Source organism: Schistocerca americana, chromosome 8, assembly GCF_021461395.2.
Source record: "Schistocerca americana isolate TAMUIC-IGC-003095 chromosome 8, iqSchAmer2.1, whole genome shotgun sequence".
NCBI classification, from domain to species: Eukaryota; Metazoa; Arthropoda; class Insecta; order Orthoptera; family Acrididae; genus Schistocerca; species Schistocerca americana.
The window spans coordinates 98733456-98749678 of record NC_060126.1 but is presented as its reverse complement, the minus strand read 5'-3'; the positions used below and the strand labels follow the sequence as shown (position 1 = coordinate 98749678).

At 39.5% G+C, this 16223-nt stretch overlaps 1 protein-coding gene across 1 annotated transcript in view; it reads right to left on the bottom strand.

The window, feature by feature from the left end:
- LOC124544655 (cholesterol transporter ABCA5-like) overlaps positions 1-16223 on the bottom strand; it is a 347877-nt gene that overhangs the window by 169838 nt on the left and 161816 nt on the right. The window contains exons 9-12 of the mRNA XM_047123269.1: positions 14823-14966; positions 2684-2834; positions 2502-2578; positions 2254-2419 (exon numbers count right to left, since the gene is read on the bottom strand). Of these exons, the coding sequence (XP_046979225.1) occupies positions 2254-2419; positions 2502-2578; positions 2684-2834; positions 14823-14966 (538 nt within the window). The remainder of the gene's footprint in view (positions 1-2253; positions 2420-2501; positions 2579-2683; positions 2835-14822; positions 14967-16223) is intronic.

Below are 16223 nucleotides of genomic sequence, written 5' to 3'. Positions count from 1 at the left end.
GAGCCAGTCCTGACAAAACTCTACCATCTGGTGAGCAAGATGTATGAGACTGGCGAAATACCGTGAGACTTCAAGAAGAATATAATACTTCCAATCCCAAAGAAAGCAGGTGTTGACAGATGTGAAAATTACCGAACTATCAGTTTAATAAGTCATAGCTGCAAAATACTAACGCGAATTCTTTACAGACGAATGGAAAAACTGATAGAAGCCGACCTCGAGGAAGATCAGTTTAGATTCTGTAGAAATGTTGGAACACATGAGGCAATACTGACCCTATGACTTATCTTAGAAGAAAGATTAAGGAAAGGCAAACCTACATTTCTAGCATTTGTAGACTTAGAGAAAGCTTTTGACAATGTTGATTGGAATACTCTCTTTCAAATTCTGAAGGTGGCAGGGGTAAAATACAGGGAGCGAAAGGCTATTTACAATTTGTACAGAAACCAGATGGCAGTTATAAGAGTCGGGGGACATGAAAGGGAAGCAGTGGTTGGGAAGGGAGTGAGACAGGGTTGTAGCCTATCCCTGATGTTATTCAATCTGTATATTGAGCAAGCAATAAAGGAAACAAAAGAAAAGTTCAGAGTAGGTATTGAAATCCATGGAGAAGAAGTAAAAACTTTGAGGTTCACCGATGACATTGTAATTCTGTCAGAGACAGCAAAGGACTTGGAAGAGCAATTGAACAGAATGGACAGTGTCTTGAAATGAGGGTATAAGATGAACATCAACAAAAGCACAACAAGGATAATGGAATGCAGTCGAATTAAGTTGAGTGATGCTGCGGGAATTAGATTAGGAAATGAGACACTTAAAGTAGTAAAGGAGTTTTGCTATTTGGGAGCAAAATAACTGATGATGGTCGAAGTAGAGAGGATATAAAATGTAGACTGGCAATGGCAAGGAAAGCGTTTCTGAAGAAGAAAAATTTGTTAACATCGAGTATAGATTTAAATGTCAGGAAGTCATTTCTGAAAGTATTTGTATGGAGTGTAGCCATGTATGGAAGTGAAATGTGGACGATAAATAGTTTGGATAAGAAGAGAATCGAAGCTTTCGAAATGTGGTGCTACAGAAGAATGCTGAAGATTAGACGGGTAGATCGCGTAACTAATGAGGTGGTATTGAATAGAATTGGGAAGAAGAGGAGCTTGTGGCACAACTTGACTAGAAGAAGGGATCGGTTGGTAGGACATGTTCTGAGACATCAAGGGATCACCAATCTAGTATTGGAGGGCAGCGTGGAGGGTACAAATCGTAGAGGGAGACCAAAAGATGAGTACACTAAGCAGATTCAGAAGGATGTAGGCTGCAGAAGGTACTGGGAGATGATGAAGCTTGCACAGGATAGAGTAGCATGGAGAGCTGCATCAAACCAGTCTCAGGACTGAAGACTACAACAACAACAACAACAACAACAACAGCAGCAGCAGCAGCAGCAGCAGCAGCAACAACAACAACAACAACAACAACTCTTCAATGATGTTCATGCATGTCTTCATTTGCACCTGAAGTGAATCAGTTTTCATCATGTGCTCTCACAGTGAAAATTAAGATGTAAAAACTCCATGAAGCACAAAGATTAAACACTTGAATGCTTATTTTAAAAAATGAGAACAACAACCCACAGCATTTAACATTAGCCAAGTTTACTGTGAGATATGAAAGTGTGACTGTAGCATTGTTGATGTAGGTGTGCAGTTAAAATTTATTGTGACTACATCTCCCTTAAACATCCCTTAAAATCATGTTCAGTTACTGGTCATTTCCCATAAAATCATGATCAAATGTTAGTCGCTCCACCTGTTTCTGTTTGGCATGGCATAGGCAGAAACTGTTCCTTGAGAACATTGTTACAGGTGATGAGAAATGTTGCCTTTATATGAAATTGAAGAAGAGGAAAGATTGGCTCAGCCCATCGAAAAAAGAAACACACCTTACAAAGTATGGTGCACACCATCAGGAAATTATATTGTTTGTTTGGTGGAACCAGACTAGCACTCTTCATCATGAATTGTCACCAAGAAATGAAATAATAAAAGCTATTGCATGTAGTGACTAGCTAAGAATACTTGCTATTGCATCTAAAACTAAACACCTTGTAAACCTGTGTTGTCAGCATTGGAAAAAAAAAAAAAAATGGTGCTCTCTCTCTCTCTCTCTCTCTCTCTCTCTCTCTCTCTCTCTCTCTCTCTCTCTCTACACCCACTACCTCACAAAAATTTCATGTAATTATTTAAGTATACTGACCATTTACTGCCTTCACTTCAGGCTTCCTGCAAGCCTGAAATGTCTTGAATAAATCAACAATTTTAATGGCTTCCTTGCCTTTCATTTCTCTCGCAACTGGTTCAATATCTTGAGATGACTCGTCAGCAGCATTGAAAGATCCAGACTCACCATTTACAGAGGATACCTGTACAAAACAGAAATTATAGAATTAATTTTCCTGTTCATCGAGTAATTCAGTTTCCATGAAAACTAATGCAAAAACTCACATGTGGTGTAGCTTTTTTTGAAAACCAGAAACCAGGTGTCAGACAGAACCAAGGTGATCTTTTTGTACCATGTTCACCTAAAATTAGGGACAGGTTAAACATGAATGGAATCAAATAAATTTCTTCTGTAAGCAAAGGACTTCATCCAACACTATATTTACTATTCATGTGACAATACTTACTTGGAATGACGCAGTCAAGATAGTATGCCAGGAACCCATACAGTACTATATCTAACGCCATCATTATAAGACTGCCTCCAAATGGAATACCAGGGCCTGACCACAGATTATCAAAAGTGACACCATCGCCAGACAAATCTAGCACCAAGGCCTGTGGACAGTTCAGAAGAATATTCTGTTAGACTCATCTGCTGATTATGGTTCTAAGCACTATGGGACTTAACCTAAGGACGTCACACACATCCATGCCCGAAGCAGGATTCGAACCTGCAACCATAGCAGCCGCGTGGTTCCGGACTGAAGTGCCTAGAACTGCTGATTACATTAAGACTGAAATAACCAGCAGGTTTCCTTGTAAATAGTTAGCAAACATAATACTGTTTTGGATTGTTCTCTGCTGTTGCTTTAACACATGTGATGTAGGAAAACTGCTGGACCTATATTAATGTGCTTCTTATAAGTATGACTTTTTTCATATAAAGATTCCAGTTTAGTAATTCTATTGAAATTGCAAACATATAGCACATTTATTTCTGCACTTCCCTGGTAAGGTATGAAAATGACAAATGAATATTGATAAGTTCATTATAATGCAAGGCTTTTGTTTTCAAAGAGGAAACATATCAACTTGTTGTGAAGACATAACACAGTATTACAAACAGGTAAAACCACCGGATTGTCATATTGTAGTGAAACAATCAGTTCTACACTGGCACATCTGTTTTGTAAAAAAATATACTGAGAACCAACCACGAAAAAATGTTTTATCAGAATGAAAGTATGATCGTTACATTAACACAATGGCTTATAATTTACACTACTGACCATTAAAATTGCTACACCAAGAAGAAATGCAGATGACAAACTTATTATACTAGAACTGACATGTGATTACATTTTCATGCAATTTGGGTGCATAGATCCTGAGAAATCAGTACCCAGAACAACCACTTCTGGCCGTAATAACAGCCTTGATACGCCTGGGCATTGAGTCAAACAGAGCTTGGACGGCGTGTACAGGTACAGCTGCCCATGCAGCTTCGACATGATACCACAGTTCATCAAGAGTAGTGACAGGCATATTGTGATGAGCCAGTTGCTTGGCCATCATTGACCAGACGTTTTCAATTGGTGAGAGATATGGAGAATGTGCTGGCCAGGGCAGCAGTCGAACATTTTCTGTATGCAGAAAGGTCTGTGCAGGACCTCCAACATGCGGTCATGCATTATCCTGCTGAAATGTAGGGTTTCGCAGGGATCGAATGAAGGGTAGAGCCACGGGTCGTAACACATCTGAAATGTAATGTCCACTGTTCAAAGCGCCGTCAATGCGAGCAAGAGGTGACCGAGACGTGCAACCAATGGCACCCCATACTATCACGCCAGGTGATACGTCAGTATGGCGATGACAAATACATGCTTCCAATGTGCGTTCATCGCGATGTGGCCAAACTCGAATGAGACCATCATGATGCTGTACACAGAACCTGGATTCATCCGAAAAAATGATGTTTTGCCATTCGTGCACCCAGGTTCGTCATTGAGTACACCATCGCAGGAGCTCCTGACTGTGATGCAGTGTCAATGGTAACTGCAGCCATGGTCTCTGAGCTGATAGTCCATGTTGCTGCAAACATCATTGAACTGTTCGTGCAGATGGTTGTTGTCTTACAAACGTCCCCATCTGTTGACTCAGGGATCGAGATGTGGCTGCACGATCCATTACAACTATGCGGATAAGATGCCTGTCATCTCAACTGCTAGTGATATGAGGCCGTTGGAATCCAGCACAGCGTTCCGTATTACCCTCCTGAACCCACTGATTCCATAGTCTGCTAACAGTCATTGGATCTCTACCAAAGCGAGCAGCAATATCACAATAAACCGCAATCGCGATAGGCTACACTCTGACCTTTATCAAAGTCAGAAACGTGATGGTATGCATTTCTCCTCCTTACAGGAGGTATCACAACAACGTTTCACCAGGCAATGTTGGTCAACTGCTGTTTGTGTATGAGAAATTGGTTAGAAACTTTCCTCATGTTAGCACGTTGTAGGTGTCGCCACCAGCGTCAACCTTGTGTGAATGCTCTGAAAAGCTAATCATCTGCATATCACAGCATCTTCTTCCTGTCGGTTAAATTTCTCGTCTGTAGCACAACATCTTCGTGGAGTAGCAATTTTAATGGCCAGTGGTGTATTTCAGTTTTATTGTTGTAGTAGTTGTGGTCTTCAGTCCAGAGACTGGTTTGATGCAGCTCTCCATGCTACTCTATCCTGTGCAAGGTTCTTCATCTTCCAGTATCTACGGCAACCTACATCCTTCTGAATCTATTTCATGTATTCATCTCTTGGTCTCTCTCTACGATTTTTACCCTCCACACTGCCCTCCAATTCTAAATTGGTGATCCCTTGATGCCTCAGAACATGTCCTACCAACCGATCCCATCCTCTAGTCAAGTTGTGACACAAACTCCTCTTCTCCCCAATCCTCTTCAGTACTTCCTCATTAGTTATGTGATCTACCCAGCTAATCTTCAGCATTCTTCTGTAGCACCATTTCGAAAGCTTCTATTCTCTTCTTGTCCAAACTATTTATCATCCATGTTTCACTTCCATACATGGCTACATAAAAATACTTCCAGAAACGACTTCCTGATACTTAAATCTATACTTGATGTTAACAAATTTCTCTTCTTCAGAAACACTTTCCTTGCCATTGCCAGTCTACATTTTATATCCTCTCTACTTCGACCATCATCAGTTATTTTGCTCCCCAAATAACAAAACTCCTTTACTACTTTAAGTGTCTCATTTCCAAAGCATCACCAGACTTAATTCGACTACATTCCATTATCCTCATTTTGCTTTTGTTGATATTCATCTTATATCCTCCTTTCAAGACACTGTCCATTCCATTCAACTGCTCTTCCAAGTCCTTTGCTGTCTCTGACAGAATTACAATGCCATCGGCGAACCTCAAAGTTTTTATTTCTTCTCCATGGATTTTAATACCTACTCAGCATTTTTCTTTTGTTTCCTTTACTGCTTGCTCAATATACAGATTGAATAATATCGGGGATAGGCTACAACCCTGTGTCACTCCCTTCCCAACCACTGTTTCCTTTCATGCCCCTCGACACTTACTAATGCCATCTGCTCTCTGCACAAATTGTAAATAGCCTTTTGCTCCCTGTATTTTACCCCTGCCACCTTCAGAATTTGAAAGAGAGTATTCCAGTCAACATTGTCAAAAGCTTTTTCTAAGTTTACAAATGGTAGAAATGTAGGTTTACCTTTTCTTAATCTAGCTTCTAAGATAAGTCATAGGGTCAGTATTGCCTCACATGTTCCAGTATTTCTTGCGGAATCCAAACTGATCTTCCCCAAGGTCAGCTTCTATCAGTTTTTCCTTTCGTCTGTAAAGAATTTGTGTTAGTATTTTACAGCCATGGCTTATTAAACTGATAGTTCGGTAATTTTTACATCTGTCAACACCTGCTTTCTTTGAGATTGGAATTATTATATTCTTCTTGAAGTCTCATGGTATTTCGCCAGTCGCATACATCTTGCTCACCAGATGGTATAGTTTTGTCAGGACTGGCTCTCCCAAGGCTGTCAGTAGTTCTAATGGATTGTTGTCTACTCCCGGGGTCTTGTTTCGACTCAGGTCTTTGAGTGCTCTGTCAAACTCTTCATGCAGTATCGTATCTCCTATTTCATCTTCATCTTCATCCTCTTCCATTTCCATAATATTGTCCTCAGGTACATCGCCCTTGTATAGACCCTCTATATACTCCTTCCACCTTTCTGCTTTCCCTACTTTGCTTATAACTGGATTTCCATCTGAGCTCTTGATATTCAAACAAGTGGTTCTCTTTTCTCCAAAGGTCTCTTTAATTTTCCTGTAGGCAGTATCTATCTTACCCCTAGTGAGAGCCTGCTTACCCATTTTGCACTTCCTGTCGATCTCATTTTTGAGATATTTGTATTCCTTTTTGCCTGCTTCATTTACTTCATTTTTATATTTCTCCTTTCATCAATTAAATTCAATATTTCCATCTGTTACCCAAGGATTTCTACTAGCCCTTGTCTTTTTACCTACTTGATCCTCTGCTGCCTTCACTACTTCATCCCCCAAAGCAACCCATTCTTCTTCTACTGTATTTCTTTCCCCCATTCCAGTCAATTTTTTCCTTATATTTTCCCTGAAACTCTGTACTAGCTCTGGGTTAGTCAGTTTATCCAGGTCCCATCTCCTTAAATTCCCGCCTTTTTGCAGTTTCTTCAGTTTTAATCTACATTTCATAACCAATTGATTGTGTCAGGGACATCTGCCCATTTAAATGTCTTACAATTTAAAACCTGGTTCCTAAATCTCTGTCTTACCATTATATAATCTATCTGAAACCTGTCAATATCTCCAGGCTTCTTCCATGCATACAACCTTATGTTATGATTCTTGAACCAAGTGTTAGCTATGATTAAGTTATGCTCTGTGCAAAATTCTACCAGGCGGCTTCCTCTTTCATTTCTTCCCCCCAATCCATATTCACCTACTACGTTTTCTTCTCTTCCTTTTCCTACTATCAAATTCCAGTCACCCATGACTACTAAATTTTCAGCTCCCTTCACTATCTGAATAAACTCTTTTATCTCGTCATATATTTCTTCAGTTTCTTCATCATCTGCAGAGCTAGTTGGCATACAAACTTGTACTACTGTAGTGGGCGTGGGCTTCATGTCTATCTTGGCCACAGCAATGCATTCACTATGCTGTTTGTAATAGCTTACACGCACTCCTATTTTTTTTTTTTCATTATTAAACCTACCCCTATTTGATTTTGTATTTATAACCCTGTATTCACCTGACCAAAAGTCTTGCTCCTCCTGCCACCAAACTTCACCAATTCCCACTATATCTAACTTTGACCTATTCATTTCCCTTCAGTTTTATTATTATTATATATCAGTAAGCTAACTGATATATGTATCCAGAAAAATAACACCTGAAGGAACATGAAGTGATATCAATTTCAGTTTTATTATGAAATTGATATCACTTCATGTTCTTTCAGGTGTTATTTTTGCTGGCTACATATATCAGTTAGTTTACTTAATACTGTGTGAAACAGATGATTGTGATAACTGTGCTTGCTTCTGGCACACATGCATCTTAAAAAACTGCATTGAGAAACAACCACAATAGCATCCAATTAACAAAGTAGCCTATTGTATTAGCCAGCTTACTGCAGATAAAGAAAATTTCATGTAGTAGGAAACATTGAAAAATATTTTAAATCCTACAAAAACATTTTATATATCTGTTGTTCTAAGCATTCTAGCAGTAGATAATTTGTAGAAAAAGAATACATACTGTTTGTGTTTAAAAAATATCTGAAGCTGGCTGTAATATGCAGAAAACAGTAACCTAGCAATGGAGACACCAGGATGCAACAAGAACAATATGCAGAGGGTAGATTGCTACTCACCACATAGACCAGGTACTGAGTCTACAACAAGAACTTTGAAAAGAATACTAGAAATATTTAAGCTTTTAGACAAGCTTCCACAGAAGTAGGACTCCCAAACATTCATACAACAACTCACATACACATGGCTACTGCCCCTAGCCACTAATGCCCAACTTGCTGGCCGAGGAGAGTAACTCAGTGTGTGTGTGTGTGTGTGTGTGTGTGTGTGTGTGTGTGTGTGTCCCGGTCATTTGCCACTACTTGGGGATGGACTTCATCCAAAAGCTTACTGTGGTGTATGCACAGCTGGGACCCTGCATATTTGGCAACAAAACCGCAGAATAAGCATTACAGTCCAGGAATGACCCCTGCTCATCTAGAACGTTGTTTATAAATAGCCATGGTATTGTGTACAATCAAGTGAATCACAGCACACGGCACTGCACTTGCAAGTCCTACTTATATCTGCATAGTCAAATAATGGTGTTTGTGTGCGCGCGAGTGTATACCTGTCCTTTTTTCCCCCTAAGGTAAGTCTTTCCGCTCCCGGGATTGGAATGACTCCTTACCCTCTCCCTTAAAACCCACATCCTTTCATCTTTCCCTCTCTTTCCCTCTTTCCTGATGAAGCAACCGTTGGCTGCAAAAGCTTGAATTTTGTGTGTATGTTTGTGTTTGTTTGTATGTCTATCAACCTGCCAGCACTTTCATTTGGTTAGTCAAATAATCCCCCCCATGAACCATGGACCTTGCCATTGGTGGGGAGGCTTGCGTGCCTCAGCGATACAGATGGCCGTACCGCAGGTGCAACCACAACGAAGGGGTATCTGTTGAGAGGCCAGACAAACATGTGGTTCCTGAAGAGGGGCAGCAGCCTTTTCAGTAGTTGCAGGGGCAACAGTCTGGATGATTGACTGATCTGGCCTTGTAACATTAACCGAAACGGCTTTGCTGTGCTGGTACTGCAAACGGCTGAAAGCAAGGGGAAACTACAGCCGTAATTTTTCCCGAGGACATGCAGCTTTACTGTATGATTAAATGATGATGGCGTCCTCTTGGGTAAAATATTCCGGAGGTAAAACAGTCCCCCATTCGGATCTCCGGGTGGGGACTACTCAAGAGGACGTCATTATCAGGAGAAAGAAAACTGGCATTCTACGGATCGGAGCGTGGAATGTCAGATACCTTAATCGGGCAGGTAGGTTAGAAAATTTAAAAAGGGAAATGGATAGGTTAAAGTTAGATGTAGTGGGAATTAGTGAAGTTCGGTGGCAGGAGGAACAAGACTTTTGGTCAGGTGATTACAGGGTTATAAATACAAAATCAAATAGGGGTAATGCAGGAGTAGGTTTAATAATGAATAAAAAATAGGAGTGTGGGTTAGTTACTACAAACAGCATAGTGAACGCATTATTGTGGCCACGATAGACACAAAGCCCATGCCTACTACAGTAGTACAAGTTTATATGCCAACTAGCTCTGCAGATGATGAAGAAATAGATGAAATGTATGACGAGATAAAAGAAATTATTCAGGTAGTGAAGGGAGACGAAAATTTAATAGTCATGGGTGACTGGAATTCGTTAGTAGGAAAAGGGAGAGAAGGAAACATAGTAGGTGAATATAGAGGGGCTAAGAAATGAAAGAGGAAGCCGCCTGGTAGAATTTTGCGCAGAGCATAACTTAATCATAGCTAATACTTGGTTCAAGAATCATAAAAGAAGGTTGTATACCTGGAAGAATCCTGGAGATACTAAAAGGTATCAGATAGATTATATAATGGTAAGACAGAGATTTAGGAACCAGGTTTTAAATTGTAAGACATTTCCAGGGGCAGATGTGGATTCTGACCACAATCTATTGGTTATGAACTGCAGATTGAAACTGAAGAAACTGCAAAAAGGTGGGAATTTAAGGAGATGGGACCTGGATAAACTGAAAGAACCAGAGGTTGTAGAGAGTTTCAGGGAGAGCATAAGGGAACAATTGACAGGAATGGGGGAAAGAAATACAGTAGAAGAAGAATGGGTAGCTCTGAGGGATCAAGTAGTGAAGGCAGCAGAGGATCAAGTAGGTAAAAAGACGAGGGCTAATAGAAATCCTTGGGCAACAGAAGAAATATTGAATTTTATTGATGAAAGGAGAAAATATAAAAACGCAGTAAATGAAGCAGGCAAAAAGGAATACAAACGTCTCAAAAATGAGATCGACAGGAAGTGCAAAATGGCTAAGCAGGGATGGCTAGAGGACAAATGTAAGGATGTAGAGGCTTGTCTCACTAGGGGTAAGATAGATACTGCCTACAGGAAAATTAAAGACACCTTTGGAGAGAAGAGAACCACTTGTATGAATATCAAGAGCTCAGATGGAAACCCAGTTCTAAGCAAAGAAGGGAAGGCAGAAAGGTGGAAGGAGTATATAGAGGGTTTATACAAGGGCAATGTACTTGAGGACAATATTATAGAAATGGAAGAGGATGTAGATGAAGATGAAATGGGAGATAAGATACTGTGTGAAGAGTTTGACAGAGCACTGAAAGACCTGAGTCGAAACAAGGCCCCGGGAGTAGACAACATTCCATTAGAACTACTGATGGCCTTGGGAGAGCCAGTCATGACAAAACTCTACCATCTGGTGAGCAAGATGTATGAGACAGGTGAAATACCATGAGACTTCAAGAAGAATATAATAATTCCAATCCCAAAGAAAGCAGGTGTTGACAGATGTGAAAATTACCAAACTATCAGTTTAATAAGTCACAGCTGCAAAATACTAACGCGAATTCTTTACAGACGAATGGAAAAACTGGTAGAATCGGACCTCGAGGAAGATCAGTTTGGATTCCGTAGAAATGTTGGAACACGTGAGGCAATACTAACCTTATGACTTATCTTAGAAGAAAGCTTAAGAAAAGGCAAACCTACATTTCTAGCATTTGTAGACTTAGAGAAAGCTTTTGACAACGTTAACTGGAATACTCTTTTTCAAATTCTGAAGTTGACAGGGGTGAAATACAGGGAGCGAAAGGCTATTTACAATTTGTACAGAAACCAGATGGGAGTTATAAGAGTCGAGGGGCATGAAAGGGAAGCAGTGGTTGGGAAAGGAGTGAGACAGGGTTGTAGTCTCTCCCCGATGTTATTCAATCTGTATATTGAGCAAGCAGTAAAGGAAACAAAAGAAAAATTCGGAGTAGGTATTAAAATTCATGGAGAAGAAGTAAAAACTTTGAGGTTCGCCGATGACATTGTAATTCTGTCAGAGACAGCAAAGCACTTGGAAGAGCAGTTGAACGGAATGGACAGTGTCTTGAGAGGAGGATATAAGATGAACATCAACAAAAGCAAAACGAGGATAATGGAATGTAGTCAAATTAAATCGGGTGATGCTGAGGGGATTAGATTAGGAGATGAGACACTGAAAGTAGTAAAGGACTTTTGCTATTTAGGGAGTAAAATAACTGATGATGGTCGAAGTAGAGAGGATATAAAATGTAGACTGGCAATGGCAAGGAAATCATTTCTGAAGAAGAAAAATTTGTTAACATCGAGTATAGATTTAAGTGTCAGGAAGGCGTTTCTGAAAGTATTTGTATGGAGTGTAGCCATGTATGGAAGTGAAACATGGACGATAACCAGTTTGGACAAGAAGAGAATAGAAGCCTTCGAAATGTGGTGCTACAGAAGAATGCTGAAGATAAGGTGGGTAGATCAGGTAACTAATGAGGAGGTATTGAATAGGATTGGGGAGAAGAGAAGTTTGTGGCACAACTTGACCAGAAGAAGGGATCGGTTGGTAGGACATGTTTTGAGGCATCAAGGAATCACAAATTTAGCATTGGAGGGCAGCGTGGAGGGTAAAAATCGTAGAGGGAGACCAAGAGATGAATACACTAAGCAGATTCAGAAGGATGTAGGTTGCAGTAGGTACTGGGAGATGAAGAAGCTTGCACAGGATAGAGTAGCATGGAGAGCTGCATCAAATCATTCTCAGGACTAAAGACCACAACAACAACAACAACAACAGTCAAATAATGATGATGTTGAGGATTGGTTTGTGGGACGCTCAACTGCACGGTCATCAGTGCCCATGCAAAGTCAAAATTTTGTTCGCACTCCAATTTTTTTATGCAGTTCAAACTAGCCACTATCATGAATGATCATGATGATGAAATGATGAGGAAAACACAAACACCCAGTCCCCAGACAGAGAAAATCCTCAACCCAGCCGGGAATCGAATGCGGGACCCCGTCATCCAGGGCAGCAATGCTAGCCACTAGACTACGAGCTGTGGACTGCACAGTCACAGGTTCATGTGATACCAAGAATGTATCCTTCCACAGGCAACTATTCAAAAGCCAGTTATGGTCTGTGCCCTAACTGACCAACAGTTGCTCCAAGTCCCTGTTACAAGCCTCCGTTACAGGCCCTGTCTGCTGCTGCCACTCCCACTGCCTGCCAAGGTGTCATGCCACCTTTGCCCTGTGCCATGTCCATTACCGGACTTCTGTAAGCCACTCCCGAGGGCACCACTTCACATTGTCTCATCCATTGATTGCCTATGAACTCCCATCTTCATAACACTGTGTCATTATTAATCTTCCCTGCTTCTCAAGACATTGTTGCTCTCAAATTGTGTAGACTTTCATTCTCAGCTGTCGTAGTTCATTGTTTCTTGTAATAAACGTTTGGTATTCCAATGAGTGCATCTCAATACTGCCAGCCACCCACTGGGATAAAGAAGATTACATTGGTGATGATGTAAAAGGTTTTGTGTGCTTTTCTAGTGCTCTCCTCTCAACTACCATATTACAATGGCAACAAAGCAATGTTTTCAGTACACCTAAAGGGTGTTTTCATATGTCTTATTGTGTGTTAGTTCATTTTGCTGGAGCAGCCATTTTGTTTTTCACGTTTGTTCAAGTGGCTTTCTACCAGCTGGAATTTTACCCATATACTAGTTCGTTCTGGGGGGCCAGATCATCACGGTTCTTACGTTGTTATAGTCCACATGCAGCAGTGTTCATTGCACTCCACAATTCGGATAACAGGACAGGGCCCCACACATTTGTGAAAGAAGTTTCTTAGTAGTAGTTGCCTTTTTTTGTATAGTCCAGGTTGACCATTCACATGCTGTACAAGTCTTTATCTTCTGTTCCTGATGATGTTAATCTGCTTGGTTTTCAGTGGTTATTTGATCTCTTTTTCTACTTTTGTGACAATTCAGAAAGGAAACATTCAGGTTTCAGTTCTTTGGTAGTATTTTTTCACACAAGGTGTGAGTGTGCTTTTGATTTATCCTGCCTGTCCAATCACTGGAGCTGTCTTTGATTCAGGTCTTCGTTTAAAGAGTCAGCAAACTCAGACACTGCTGTACAGTGTAATTCAACTCATTCACATTTTGATTGCAGAGGCGGCATCTCAGCAAGCTGCTCCCGTATTTGTGCCAAATTTTCCAGTGTTTGACAGCCAGAAAGAGGACTGGGCCAATTACCATCAACAGTTGGAGCTGCACCTTGCAGCATGTGGCATACACAGTATGCCCCACAGTGCTCTCTTTATTGAAAGTGAAGGTATAGGGATCCTTCATTTACATTGTCTGTTTTTTTTTCCAAGACTCTCATCTGCAGTACATCAACTATGATTTATTGGTGGAGTGGTTAGATGTGCATTTTGGTAGCAATATTTGTTCCTGTTCTCATCAACAGTGTATTGGTTTTTTGGTTACTAACAGACGGTCTGCGTGCCACCCCCTCCCCCTGTGTCATTATTAATCTTCCTTGCTCTTCAAGGCATTGCTATTCTCATACTGCATAGGCATTCTTTCTCAGAAGTAATATTTAGTTTAGTTTTTCTAATAAGCAGGTGTTATTTCAAAGAGTGCATGTCAATACTGTTGCCAATCACTTGGAAAAGAGATATTGCACTTAGGTATTTTTAGTATTCTATTCATTGTGCCTGTCTCCAACTCAACACCTCCTTTATGTTGTGACTAGTAGTCTATCCAAATATTAATCTAGGATTTTTTATGTGCAGTCAGGACCAGAATAGAAATGTTTTTAGCACACACTGATTGCTGTTTACTCAACATATGACAAAGTCACTTTTTATAATAAGACTGTGGTGCAGGGAAGTTTCCTGAACACTTTATTAAAGCATGGAAAGAACAATGGCACAACCAGCCTTGATGTTTGTGGGACTTCATATTTTATGTTTCCAGATTCCAAATCTAGTTTTAGTCATCCACACAGTTTGCATTATGTAGATAAAACTACTTCTGTGTTGTGTTCTATACATTCTGTCACAAGAGAAAACACCCATGTATGTGGAAGGATCAAAGTATATACTACAAACAATCGAAAATCCATGATGGAATGTAACAAAGTATGTATGTTGAATGTTACAAAGTTTACACTTCAACAGAAATATATGCTCAAATATAATTAAAGATAGGTAGCTTCTATTACATGACAAGGGCACAAATCACAATTTACACATGAATAGGTGCTGTCTTCTTACATTATTATCAGAGAAATTTGATAACAAAAGAGATTAGGATAATTAATTCAGTATTTTTTAAATCTTCATCATGACTAAACAGTGTAATAACATGCAGAAATAATATCTTTATTTGATGGTTCAGCTAGAACTGAATATGACAATACCTTGTCCATAGCAAGAGCAAAGCCTGTCGAGCTGATAAGTGAAACAACCCAAAATGCTATGGAACTGGAATCGTCCACAAATACTTGGATGAAATATAGCAGACTCATTATGTTGACAGCAAAATTTCCAAGGATTCCTGCAGTCTGTAAAAAGCAACAGAAATGAAACACATGACAGTCTCTCATAATTACTCTTTTAAAATTAACATCACTTTCTGCAGATGGAAGTAGTACCATAAAACAGGATAAACAGGGACCATTTCAGAAAAAGAGTTTCAATGTAATTTGTTCACCTTAGTTTCAAAGTAATTTAAACAAAATTTATATCATTAGGAAAAGTAAATGCTATTGTCATTTTGTTATCAGAATCTAAGTCTAAAATTTGTTTGCAACACTGAATAGTTAGATATTCATTCCTTCTAAAACTTGGAAGCTCACAAATATGGTTATCAGCAAGAAGTGATTGTATTTATGGCCTAAAGTTCTTCTGTTACTGATTTGCTTTCTTTTGGTGAGTAATGTCATATAAAAATAATAGTATTTATAATAAAAATTTTTGCATTTGAGAAATATTCATTTTTTGTGATGTTAATGGCTTGACAATGGTGTTCCTAGGGAAAACCTTTGAAGTAAATTTGGCTAACTTCCCGTACCAAGTTTGTCTTTACTAACAGATATTCTTAGACATATTGCACATGTAAACATTATTTCTTGATGTTTGTACTTTCTGAGACCCACATAATTCACATCTTTTTCAGGTTAGACCTACATAAAATGATGATGATACATTAAAAGCGAGATACTCGCAGTGAAGTTTACTGTCTTCTTAATGAAGACATCGTGGATAAGGCTTTTGATGTTGAGAGGGATGATCATAAGAAAAGCTAGACAACAGTTCAAAATATCTAAATTAGTGCATTTTCAACTTTCCATGGTGTAATGAAGAGTCCATTAAATTTCAGCCATGCTGCTGTGCAAATAAAATCTCTTCCAATGATATTTTGGCTGCATATAATTCAACCATCCTCAGAGTAAGTCACTTTTGACTTAAGACATTTTGTAAAATACTACCTTGACAGAGATGGTAGAGTTGAAAAATGTTTTAAAGTCATTTTGCCAGGCAATGTCTGGGTAATCTGATTTATGGCCAGGCACAAGGAAAAACTGTGTAACACACGTCGAAATATTAAGTGAAGTAGAGATAGCATTTCAGAAACAGCACAAATGAAACTTTCTTCAACTGTACTAACTCTGATGGGATGGACAGGAGCACTTTCTCAGACTAGTTCCAGAGAATTGTAACAACCTAGTCTAATAGAACCGAGTGGGAAATAATTGTTATCCTTGATAATTTAAGTTCACATTTATCTCTAGCCATGATCAAATTTCATGAAGAGATCA